Below are 12514 nucleotides of genomic sequence, written 5' to 3'. Positions count from 1 at the left end.
TGACTGAGAATTTACAACTCTCATCACTACAGCACTTGAGACAGAATATGCAGACCACATATGTAATAAATTAAATAAATAATTATCCATAGTTAGACTGAGCTGCTCAGGGTCTGTGAGTCTGGGCGCAAGCACAAATACACAAGTGGCCAACAAAATTTGAAACAAGATTTTGCTGACAGAAGGCTCAAAGACTAGTCTTCTCTGTTTGCCCTGGTTCATACTGTGGGGTAGCTATGGATAAAATACAGCTTCACTCGATCTCCAACAAAACTGAAGAGGGTCAGGACAGCAGTAGTCATTTACCAATAGGGCTGACTTGAGGCCCGTTTAAGTGAAGCGGATGCATGGGCACCAGCCCATAGAGTGCGCAGTGCGACCACTGAATTCTGGCCTGGTAAAACTTCTGGCCCTGGCCACGCTGGGTTCATCTTCCCGCACAGACGTGGCCTGGGCCGTGACAAATCTTTGAAACAGCTGTGTGGCGTCACACGATTTTTACCTTTTTGGGGCCAAATGTGTGGAGTTTTTTTCCTGTGGGGGTCAATGTGTGTGTTTTTTTCAATATGGATGCCAATGTGTGTGTTTTTTCTTTTCCTGTGGGGGAGCATGTGTTTTTTTTGCCTGGGAGGGGGCAATGTGTGTGTTGTTACCTGGGGAGAGGGCAATTTTTGTTTCCTGTGAGAGTCTGTTTCTTTTTCCTGTGGGGGGTCAATGTGTATTTCATTTTCCAGTGAGGGGCCAATGTGTATTTCCTTTTCCTGTGGGGGGCAATGTGTATTTCCTTGTCCTGTGGGGGGCCAATGTGTGTTTCTTTTCCTGTGGGGGGCCAATGTGTGTTTCTTTTCCTGTGGGGGCATATTTTCTTTGGTTGATATTATTCATTATGTAAACAGTTGGATTGAGGGGGTGGCTAGTAAACCTGGGGCTACCCTGTGTACAGAGCTTACCCCTCCAAGGAGACATTAGAAGAGACAGTGCTCTACACAGTGGCATATCTATAATGGGTGCAGTGTGTGCGGGGCACACGGGCCCCCGGGTCCAGGGGGGCCCCGCACCGCACACACTGCACCCAACTTACCTGTCCGTGGTCCTGCGTCCGGTGTGTGAGCGCTGCACAGAACACCGGAAAATGGCCACCGTGGTCTTTTCCGGCATTCTGAGCAAGTGCAGTAGACTCCGGACACACTCTAGTGCCCGGAGTCTACTAAGGCTCCGGTGGCTGGCCAGCCGCGTCAGTCGGCTGCCAGCCACCAGAGAGAGAGGAGGGGGCCCCGCACGGTGAGTGCACACGGGCCACCTCCTCTCTGAAGATGCCCCTGGCTCTACATATTATTTAGATTAAGGCAGTCTTTGAAAACCTAACAGGAGAGAAAAGCTTAAGCAATTTTAGAAATTATAATGAGATTAATCTCATATATGTTTTATCAGATAAACTTTTGCCCTGCCAGGATTAAATGTTATAGTGCAAAAAACATTTGAGTAATGAAGATGTCAGGATTAGACATAGGGCCTGATTCAGACTTGGGAATAGAGTAAGATATCTCTCTCAACTGATCATCTTGGTGAAACCATGCTGCCCTGCCGGTGGGGCAGATTTAAAATGTGCAGAGAGATTTAGATTTGGGAGGAGTGTTTCCAAACTGACAAGTAAATTGTAGAGTAATAATAAAGCTGTGGTAGTATTTGTGGGCTACATGCAAAAGCAGCCAGTATTTACCCCACAAATTACTGTATTTACACCCCTTGCATTGCAATATGGTTTGTTCAGGTTCACAGTTGAGAGAGATATCTCACTCTATTCCCAAGTCTGAATCAGGCCCATAGTTTGCACTTATGTTTCTTCTTCAGGGTCCATAGGGCTCCACCGGGAGACAATGGGTGTAGGTGGTAATTAGAGGACCATACACCAACAGCAAAGCTTTTCTCAATCCCAGGATGCTCCAGTCCTTCCCCCTATACCCTGCTCACAGCCTGAAGGCAACTCAGTTTCGTTGGTGTCTGGCAGTAGTTGTATCACTGTTAGAACAGTGGGGCTGCTATAAGCAGCCCAAGCTTTATTTTTATGATTTTTTTTTTATTTACATTTTTTTCATAATAGAGCAAGCAGCACTAGACAATTCTCTGGACGTCTGCACTACTGTTCCATCATCCCTCCGTGGCGCCGCGACTCCAGCCCTCAGCAAGGTACTCTCAGCGGGGCACTGGGGGAACCTAGCTAGCAGGGCTCCTCGGACCCCAGACTGCAGCCGGGACTCAAGGAGACAGGTAAGGCGAGGACCAGTGTCTGTGCGCAGTCTTACCTCCAGTCTCAGGAGACAGACCAGAGGCACTGTTGTGGACACCGGTTCCTCCGGGACTCCACTAGACCACCAGGGTATAATATACTGGAGCAGGGGACATACTAAGGCCAGGGACCCAGTGGTTGATGTCAGCATAGGGGAGAAGTTCCTCTCCATGCGGCCCCTCCCCCAGCTCAAGGCGCCATTCCACTGCGGTCTTGCTATCCCTGAGCTGCTCCTCCCTCACCTTCCGCCCCCTCAGAGACTCACGGCAGCGATTTTTTGCATCAGCCTCAGGCAGTGGCGTCACAAAGGGGGTGTGTGCTGCACCCGGGTGTCACCCGCCGAGGGATGACACCAAAGTGCAGACTCCCCCTCAGTGACAGGAGCCAGGTGCTGCACTGTAGAATTACGTGCAGCACCCAGCTCCTGTCACAGTAAGGGAGCCGGCACTACAAGTGCACTGGTCCCCGGGGGCAGCCCGTGCCTCCGGGACTCCCGGAGAGACTAAAACCAGGTTCGGTTGTATGGCCCCACCCCCACCCGTGAGGCCATACCCCTTGTCACGAGGCCACACCACCTGTTTCCCGGTGCACAGCAGTGCCACGCACACTGCTAAGCTACCCGCACCGGGTGCTTCAAAAGGCGGGGACACCACTGACCTGAGGTCTCTCCAGGGTTCATTGTACCTCACATCTATCTATATTTGTGAGGGCTGTAACATACTGTGTATCTGTGTTGCGCTCTACACTGTGCCATATTGTACATATATCTGGGTTGCTCACTGCACTGTGCCAGATTGTGTGCTACAATTATCCTTGCAGCTTTGTCTAGCAAAGGCAAGAATAACAAGCAGCCTACAGCTCCTACTCTGGTGTCCGGCAAGTCCTGTTTAGCAGGCTTAGCTTCAGAGGACTTCATTCAAGATGGTCTATGTGCAGCTTGTTATACGGCACCTGGCTTCTCAGCCCCTGAATCCTCTCCGACCCCCCTGGGCTTCTTTTTTACAGGTGTTGGCAAAAATTGTGGATCACCTAGTGGTCCCTGTGGTAAGTACTCCCTGCGAATCCTTTGCCTCCCCCTTGGGTAGACGTATTTTCTAACTCAGGGCCTGATTCAGAGCCGGACACTCTTTCAGAGCGCTCGCTCTGAATCAGTGCCCGCCTATTGTATTTTTAGACCACCCACAGCTAGTGCGAGCAGCCAGGATGATGGTCGCGATGGTCAAGACCATCGCGACCATCGGACTTGCGACGAGACCCTTGTGGTAGGGTCTCATTGCCGCAAGTCCCAGTGGACTTCTTGCTCTTACAGAGCAAGAAGTCCACCCACTGACATCACTTGTGATGTCAGTGGGGCCAGCCCCAGACGGTAGGCATTCCCATGGGAACTCCTCCGCCTGGGCAGCTACGCCCCCGGCCCACCCACCAAAGGGGGCATGCTGTCAGTCAACATCGACAGTACGCCCCCTTTGTAGCGAGACCCGGAGCGACGGCTTGCTCGTCGCTATCCGGGTTTCGCGCATGCGCATGACGGAGCCGCCTCCATCGGGTGCATGCGCTCAGGGCCAACATCGACCCGCTCGCAAGCGGGCCTGAATCAGTGCAGAGTCTGGCAGCTACCTCTACAACCTAAATAGAAAAGGCAGAACCCACTCCTAGGGCAAAAGAACCACTATTTAAATGACAGAAGGTAGTTTTGCCAGAGTTTCCTCAATCGTATCAGCTATCTGATCATATGTGTAAAGCATGGAATATGCCTAGTAAAAAGTTTCAGCTGCCATAATTCTTAATTTCCTTTTACCCTCTTCCACCTACTGATTGCACTAAATGGAAAGTTCTCCCTACAGTGGTTTCCCACGTGACACCTCTAGTTAAGAACTCTACTTTACCTATTCACACTGCATCCTCCTTAAAGGAGACGGATAGAAGGATGGAAGCTTGCCTGAAGTCTATATACTCTCTTACAGGAGCTATTACTCGTCCTCCCAGGTTCTATGGCCTGGGTGGCAAAAGCCATTGAGAGTTGGGCAAAGGCCCTAGAAGATACATTTCCCTCTGATGCTTTGAGGAAACAGCTGTGCTACAAATCTCACATTAGAGATGCAGCCTCCTATTTAGGAGAGACGGCTTTGGATACTTGCCTCCTAGCTTCCAAGGCATCTGCTACTTCCATGGTAGCCCGCCGTATTGTTTGGCTTCACTCATGGAAAGCAGATTCGGAATATAAAAAGGCTTTGGAGTCTCTGCCATATTCTGGGGAGATCCTGTTTGGCCCAGAATTGGACAAGATTGTGACTACCTTGGCAGCTTCCAAGATGGCATTCATACCCTCTGCATCTACTACGAAGCCTAGGATGTCATCCTTTAGGTCCTTTCGTCCCCAGGGAAAAGCTAAAGGTCAGTCCTTTCCACCGCAGTCGGCATCCACTAAGGCCTCCAAGTCTAGGACCAAACAAACCTGGGCTACAAGACGTCCACCTACCAAATCTGAGGACAAGCCTTCAGCCTGATGGGGCGGGCCTCTCCCTGGGGCCTCCCAGGGTGGGAGGCTAACTTCTTCAGTTCACCCAGTTCTCGTGTCAGACCACCTCAGATGCCTGGTTAAAAGAAGTTGTCTCCCACAGGTATGCCCTCTCATTCCTGAGATGGCCCCCCCCCCAGCAGTTCTTTTGCATAGGACCTCCTTCGGACCCAAGCAAAGCCCTGCTCCCCCAGAAGGCCATTCAGTCTTTACTGCTCTCGGAGGTAATAATTCCAGTCCCCTCATCACAGAGAGGGAAGGGCTATTATACTACCCTTTTCTTGGTTCAAAAGCCCAACAGGTCTCATCGGCCTATCCTCAACCTCAAGTCTCTGAACAAGTTTATCAGGGTGCCCAGGTTTTGTATGGAAACCCTACGCTCTATTGTCCCGGCCATGGAGCCTGGGGACTTTATGTTGTCCCTGGACATTCAGGACGCTTACCTACATGTACCTATAGCGCCTTCTCATCAGCAGTATCTCCGGTTTACTGTCCTACAGCAACATTACCAATTTCAAGCACTACCTTTTGGGCTTTCTACAGCTCCTCGGGTCTTTACCAAGATCATGGCAAATATGGAGGCCTATCTTTGTCGTCAGGGGATCAGACTGTTCCCATACTTGAATGATCTCTTGCTCCTAGCAAGCTCGCCAGAAATTCTTCACCGCCATCTACAAGTAACCATTGCCTTTCTACAAACACATGGTTGGCTGATCAACTGGAAAAATTCTTCCCTGATCCCTTCTCCAAGAATGGTACATCTGTGAGCCTTCCTGGACTCTCAGACTCAAGGAATCTTCCAGACAGCAGACAAAATTTCTATAATACAGCACAGACTGCACAGAGTACTCCACAGTCGCCGAGTGTCAATTCACTCTGCAATGCAGACCTTGGGATCCATGGTGTTCACCTTCGATATGGTGGACTTCGCTCAGTTTCACTCCAGGCCCCTACAACACCTGATCCTCTCCAGGTGGAACGGGCTGCTTCTTCTGCTCAGATTCCAGACAATGGGCCTCTCTCCGGAGGTTCGCCTGTCCCTATCCTGGTGACTACAGACGTCCCACCTAAACAAGGGTTGACCCTTTTGGATCCTGGACTGGACACTCCTCACCACGGTTGCAAGCCACCACGGGTGGGGCGCAGTGACCAGCCAGCACTCCTCCCAAGAACGCTGGACTCCAGCCGAGGCAATCTTACCAATCAACGTCCTGGAACTCTGAGCCATTTACAGGGCCCTCACTCTGGCTCAGGATATTCTTCAGGGCAAGCCAGTACAAGTATAGTCCGACACGGCAGTGGCCTACCTCAATCACCAGGAAGGCACTTAAAGTCAGTTAGCATGGCAGAAGTGTCCCGCATTCTCACCTGGACCGGACATCATCTCCCAGCCATCTCCGCAGTGTTCATCCCGGGGATTCTCAATTGGGAGGTGAATTTCCTCAGCCGTCAAGACATGCATGCATGGGAGTGGTCTCTCAATCCAGAAGTTTTTCAGCTCTTGGTGGACAAATGGGGCCTACTGGAGGTTGGCCTCATGGCCTCACGACACAATCTCAAGCTTCCAGTGTATGGGGCCAGGACGAGGGACCTGACCCAGCCTTCATGGATGTATTATCTGTGAAGTGGACCTTCCATTTGGCTTACCTCTTTCCTCCAGTCTGCTTTTCATTGAGTTCTTCGGAAGTTCAAGCAAGAAGGGTGCATGGTCCTGTTGGTAGCTACGGCTTGGCCCAGACGCCATTGGTACTCCGAACTTCAAAGTCTCTCCATAGACGTTCCTCTCCAACTTCCTCTTTGACCAGACCTGTTGTCTCAGGGTCCCTGTCTACATCTGGACCTGGCCTGTTTGTCTTTAATGGCTTGGCTCTTGAGACATTGCTCCTAAGATCTAAAGGGGTTTCTAGTTCTGTGGTCCAGACCATGCTCAGAGCGCATAAACCGGCCTCTACCAGGATTTATCACCGGGTGTGGCATACATATTTCCAGTGGTGTGCTACTAGAAACTATGACCCTCAGGTTTTTAGGGTTTCTAGAATCCTTGCCTTTCTTCAAGCTGGATTGGATCTCGGACTCCGTCTAGCTTCTCTGAAAGTGCACGTTCCTGCTCTGTCCATCTTGTTCCAGCGCAGAATTGCTCCTCTACTGGATGTTCACACCTTCCTACAAGGTGTTCTACAAATACAACCTCCCCGTGTCCCTTTTGTGGCTCCTTGGGATTTGTCAGTGGTTCTCCACACACTTCAGGAACCTTCATTCAAACCCCTGGATTCAGTAGATGTCAAATGGCTCACTGCAAAGACTCTGTTTCTTCTGGCTATATCATCTGCCCTTAGGGTATCGGATTTAGGGGCGATTTCCTGATGCTCCGCATTTCTAATCTTTCATCCGGACAGGGCTGTTCTTCAAATGAGCCCTGGCTTCCTTCCCAAGGTAGTCTCTTGTTTCCACCTCAATGAGGAAATTGTAGTTCCGGCCTTTCAATCACCAGACCTCTCGGCAGGTGAGGCCTCTTTGGATGTGGTCCATGCTCTGAGGATCTATGTGGACTGTACTAGTGCATCTGGAAATCGGACTACCTCTTTGTCCTGTATGGATTCCACAAGGGATGGCCAGCTAACAGACTTTGGCCAGATGGCTTTGCATGACTATCTCACAGGCTTACACGCAGACTGGCTTTCCTGTGCCGGCTACACTATCCGCTTATTCTACTCGCTCTATGGGTCCCTCGTGGGCAGCCTGCTGTGGCGCGTCTGCAACTATGCAAGGCAGCCACGTGGTCTTCTGTCCACACCTTTCTTAGGTTCTATGCCTTTGATATATTTGCCTCTCAGGATGTTTCCTTCAGTCGCCGGGTACTCCTCTCAGCTCAGGAGCGTCCCCGCCCTTGAACAACTGCTTTCGGACATCCCCATTGTCTCCCTATGGAGCCCTATGGACCCTGAAGAAGAAAAGGAGAGTTATGGTAAAACTTACCCTTGCTAACTATCTTCTTCGAAGTCCATAGGGTCCACAGGGCACCCTCCCTGACGCTCCTGGCTTCTGTGGGTCTCTTCTCTTGGTCACTTGTTTCCTTCTCTGTGTGAAGGTGTGATTCTTCAGTGTACCAGTCTTCCTTCTCTCCTCTCCTGCTACTGCCTTGGGCTCGGTAACAAAACTGAGTTGCCTTCAGGCTGTAGGCGGGGTATAGAGGGAAGGACCGGAGCATCCTGGGATTGAAAAAAGCTTTGCTGTTGGTGTCCGGTCCTCCAAGTACCATATACACCCCATTTTCTCCCTGTGGACCCTATGGACTTCGAAGAAAGAGAGTTAACAAGGGTAAGTTTTACCATAACTCTCCTTTTTCTGACATTCAAGATCTAAAGTTATCATTATGTTTGTACTAAGTGGGAAACTGCAAAACTAGTGGACAGCTCCAAAACATATGCAATAGAAATAGCCCGCGCTCAATCACAGGTGGTGGTATTTTATAGTTTGCAGATGTCACAATAAATACAATAAACAATAAATTAATTAATTCACAAGGTGATTTACTTTTGGGTAAAACTTAATGTTGCATATGTATAATACAGATTATGCCAATACATGTATACATATAGGACAAAGACAGGACAAACCAGGACACCAGTAAGGACAGGATCTAAAATAAAGAAAATGCACTCAAAAATCAATAAAGCTCCAAAACATATCCCTACCCTACCCCAAATGGCTGGGAGGCTCCAGAAAATCAGGTGGTGCTCCTGGCATCCGGAAAAGTGGACAAGTCTCCCAGTTTTGGGGCCACCCAGCGGTGCATAGGCGGCCAATGACATGATTAGCAGTGGATTGCGTCATCGTAGCCCTGCCTCCCGCTCCACAATGACGGCAATCTCGGCATTGCATAGCGGGGCCACGATGATGCAATTGCGTCATCACTCCCCCGCCAACCTCTGCCAAGTCCCGCCCTCCGCAGTGCCGACCTGGCTGCCTCCTCCCAGAGGAAGCAGCCAAAAGCACAGCAATTATGCTCCAAAATAGTTGAGAGCATATTCATTTAACCATGATTTAATGGATTTAGTACTGCTGTTTTGGAATGTTGAGGTGTGATCTGAATTTAGAGGTAGAAAAATATATATTCCTTTTTTTGAGGAAAAAATGTAAATGGCTTCAATACCAAAGGGAGAGTAATTTTTTGTTATAAACAGTGTATATTGGGCCTGAGTGAGAGTTGTACTCAGTGCTGCAAGATCGTATGCAGTGCCCACAAGATGCATGTGATGTCATGAGATTCTCTTGAACCTGGGAGTGAGTCTGGTTGTGGTTCAGTGAAGGGAACTATGTACAGGAAATTTGGTGGGCAAATGTAGATCTTGCGCATGACGGTATGCTAGGAAGGACTGGATACTGAACTTGAGTTAATGTATGAACTGGTTTGGAGCAGGCACTAGTAACTGGAATCAGACGGGTACAACCAAGGCACTGGAACTGGACTAGGACTGCCTGGAATGTAGAAGGCGTCAGGCTAGGACTGACTGCACTTGGACCGGACTGGGACGGGCTGGAACAAATGAGGAGTCAGTTTGGGACTGACTTTGCACTTGGACAGGACTGGGACCGGCTGAAACAAAGGATGAGTCAGGCTGGAACTGACCTTGCACTTGGCCGGCTGGAATGGAGTCTGAGTCCACAGGAATCCAGCAGTGTACACCAGTGTTTCCCAACCTCAGTCCTCAAGGCACAGGTTTTAGTGATATCCATGCTTGAGCACAGATGGTTAAATCAAAATAACTATGGTACTAATATACACACCTGTGCTTAAGTATGGCTATCCTTAAAATCTGGACTTGAGCACCGTGGTTGGGAGCCCCTGGTGAACATTGAATGCAGAGTATGATGGATTAGCTGAAGGCTACTAGAGCAAGGCACAGGTTATACTGGGAGTGTAATGGAGCATATGGGAATCTGTGGATCACCAACGCAGAGGAACAGAGCTTCTGGAACAAGATTTGTACACAGGAACCTGGAGCCAAGGGATATAGCTGTAATGGCAATGTTGCTCTGGCAATTCGCTGGGAACACTGCACGTCCTTTTATCCCCCCTGCTGCACTGCAGTTGGTGGAGCAGATCAGCTGACAGCTACAGGACTTGCAGTTGGGGAAGCTGAGGTCAGCTGATCACAAGTGTCATGGCAGGGCCCAGTACACGGAGATGGCGGGCAAAGTTGCGGGGTGCTGGCATGGAAACCTGGAATACACTGAAGACAGCAGCGGGCGGCTAGAGGAGTGGCGGCGATACCGCCCGCTAGACACCTGGAGGCAGGCTGACCAGTGCGCCAGTAAGTAATAGAGCGCAAGTCTTCGCGTCCTGACACAGCATGATTGAAAGGCTGTGGTCATTTGCGGGTGAGTAAGGGGTGACGCTGCCTGCATTTTCAGAAAGATGAGCGTCCATCTCTGAATCAGGGCCATGCTACGCTTAGAAAGAAAACTTTAATCTTAATGGACTTTTCCATTTTAATACAAAGAATGTGACCATGTGAATCACATTTGCAGCAATCAGAAATGTGAATTAACTTTAGTACTGACACTGTATCCTTGGAGAAATAAGGTTATCAGGTACACATTTGTCATTTTAATTTTCAGTTTAAGGGCTCTATTTATTAACATTATTTTTACTAAAATAAAGTGAAAAAGGGTGTTTTCACACCCTTTTCACATTATTTTAGTTTCACCTGTAGTTATTACAGGGCAATTGGAGTAGAATTAGTAAAATTCTACTCCAAGCCCTAAGTATCACTTATTTTAAGTAAAGCAGATCGCATTTCCCATAATTGTAATGGGAAATGTGATCCGACCTAAGTTACTAAAAATAAATTGTAAAAAAATACCGGGGGAAGCCCTGTGATAATAACGCCACCTGGAGGTGGCGTTATCCAGGGTCTCCCCCGGTTACCGGGCTCCCACTCTGCTCTAACGGGGAGAGCAGAGGCGGGAGCCGGTACCAGTAATCAGCTGTGTGGTCTAAGCAGACCGCAAGCTGATTGCTGTAAAAAAAAGAGAAAAAAAAATTAAACATTTTTTTTTTTTACTTACCTGAATCCAGGGACCGGTGATCGGGCCTCCGGTGATGGCTCCTCTCCGGTCAGCTGGTCTCCCATAGTACACTGGGGCCCGGTCATCAGGTGATCGGGTCCCAGTGCAGTATGGGAGATCACCTGATCGGGAAGCCCGGAGAAGATCACCGGAGGCCAGGAGGATGCAGGTAAGTGTAATGAAGGGAGGGGGGGGTCGCGGGGGGGGAGGGGGAGTCGTGGGGGTCCGCAATCGCGGGGGGTGGGGCTTAGAGTCATTGGGGGGGTAGTAGCGGTGGTCGGACGGCGCATGCGCGGGCTCTTAGTCGCGGTATTTTTTCCGAAAATACCGCGACTAGAGTGCGGATGGGATCCGCAGGGACAGAGCTTTATCGCAAGCTCTGTCCCTGCAAGGAATTTATAGTAAATCCCTGTGATATTGCCTGAATTCGCAATGCGAATTCACTCGGTAATATCACACTACAATCCGCATTCAATATGCGGATTGTAGTAAATAGAGCCCTAAGTAATTTTCTTAAATTATACTTGTGTGCCTTTTAGCTTAACTATAATCTTAACGTCTAATATGTATACCAAATAGCCCAGTCGTTGATCATTTGAAACGTATTTTGGAAAGCCTGCTGAAGACTACAGTTAATTTCTGTATTACTTCTCATTAGCTGGTACATTTTCTCTAATTATTGGACAGCTACTATCGGAGCTTTTGTGGAATGGAATGAGAAGAGAATATTAGCTCATTTCTATTGTTAGAAATTAGATAAATATATGATTAATGTTTTTGTTTTATAAATTGTGTTGAGTGTAAGATGCTTAAATCCCAAGCAAAGTGATTATATGATCAATATATGGGGATTGGTAAAAATACTCAGGGCCATGGTTTGTTGTGTCACAGCAGCTTAAGTGACTGCAGTACGACACTGAGAAGTAGCTTTATCTGTCTGTAATGAAGAGGATATGTAATGCTCTATCACACTTTACATTTTAACAAAACTGTTAGTGAATATTGAACCATCTATTGGATTTCTTGACTGGTATTTGAATATTCCAGATTTGGTATTTTAGGTCCTTTATATAAACTAATACTCAATTTATTGTATCTTTCAGGTTCCATTAGTTCCTGGGTTGTGATCTTCATACTGCCAATTAACAGTGCTCTGAATCCCATTATTTACACTATTACAACTAGACCATTTAAGGAAATGATCTGTCAGATTTGGAATAACTACAAACAACGACATTCTATTAGGAATAATAAACAAAAAGCTTATTCAGCCTCATTTTTCTGGGTGGAAATGTGGCCACTACAAGACATTTCTCCAGAAACAATAAGACCTGAACTATACACAGATTCTGAAGTGTCAGTCACCACTCATGCAACAAGGCTGAGCTACACATAGCACCTAGTAGGAAGAATCATTGTGGACTATTCAACATGGGCAAGTGGCCCTTAAAAGGAAACAAAAGGGTCATTCTGTCTTCTTGTAAGGATTAATATCGGACAATGGGGAAAATTAGGACTATCCTCTAATCAGGACTTGATGATAATGGGAGAAAAGAGAACAAGAATATAAATTTTTCTTTTTTTATTTAAATAGAAAATATTACAGTGATGTCTGGATTCAACCACTGAAAGATTGA

The 12514-nt window shown here is 48.2% G+C and overlaps 1 protein-coding gene across 2 annotated transcripts in view; it reads left to right on the top strand.

Annotated features, from left to right (window-relative positions):
• Positions 1 to 12302, top strand: part of RXFP1 (relaxin family peptide receptor 1) — a 321924-nt gene extending 309622 nt beyond the window's left edge. For both annotated transcript variants that reach the window (XM_088475345.1, XM_088475344.1), the window contains one exon: positions 11981 to 12302. In XM_088475345.1, the coding sequence (XP_088331471.1) occupies positions 11981 to 12273 (293 nt within the window). In that variant the 3' untranslated portion in view covers positions 12274 to 12302. The remainder of the gene's footprint in view (positions 1 to 11980) is intronic.
• The last annotated feature ends 212 nt before the right edge of the window (positions 12303 to 12514 follow it).

Source organism: Taudactylus pleione, unplaced genomic scaffold, assembly GCF_031769625.1.
Source record: "Taudactylus pleione unplaced genomic scaffold, aTauple2 ptg000170l, whole genome shotgun sequence".
NCBI classification, from domain to species: domain Eukaryota; kingdom Metazoa; phylum Chordata; class Amphibia; order Anura; family Myobatrachidae; genus Taudactylus; species Taudactylus pleione.
Note: the sequence above shows the minus strand (reverse complement) of the source record. Positions and strands in the feature narration are given on the sequence as shown.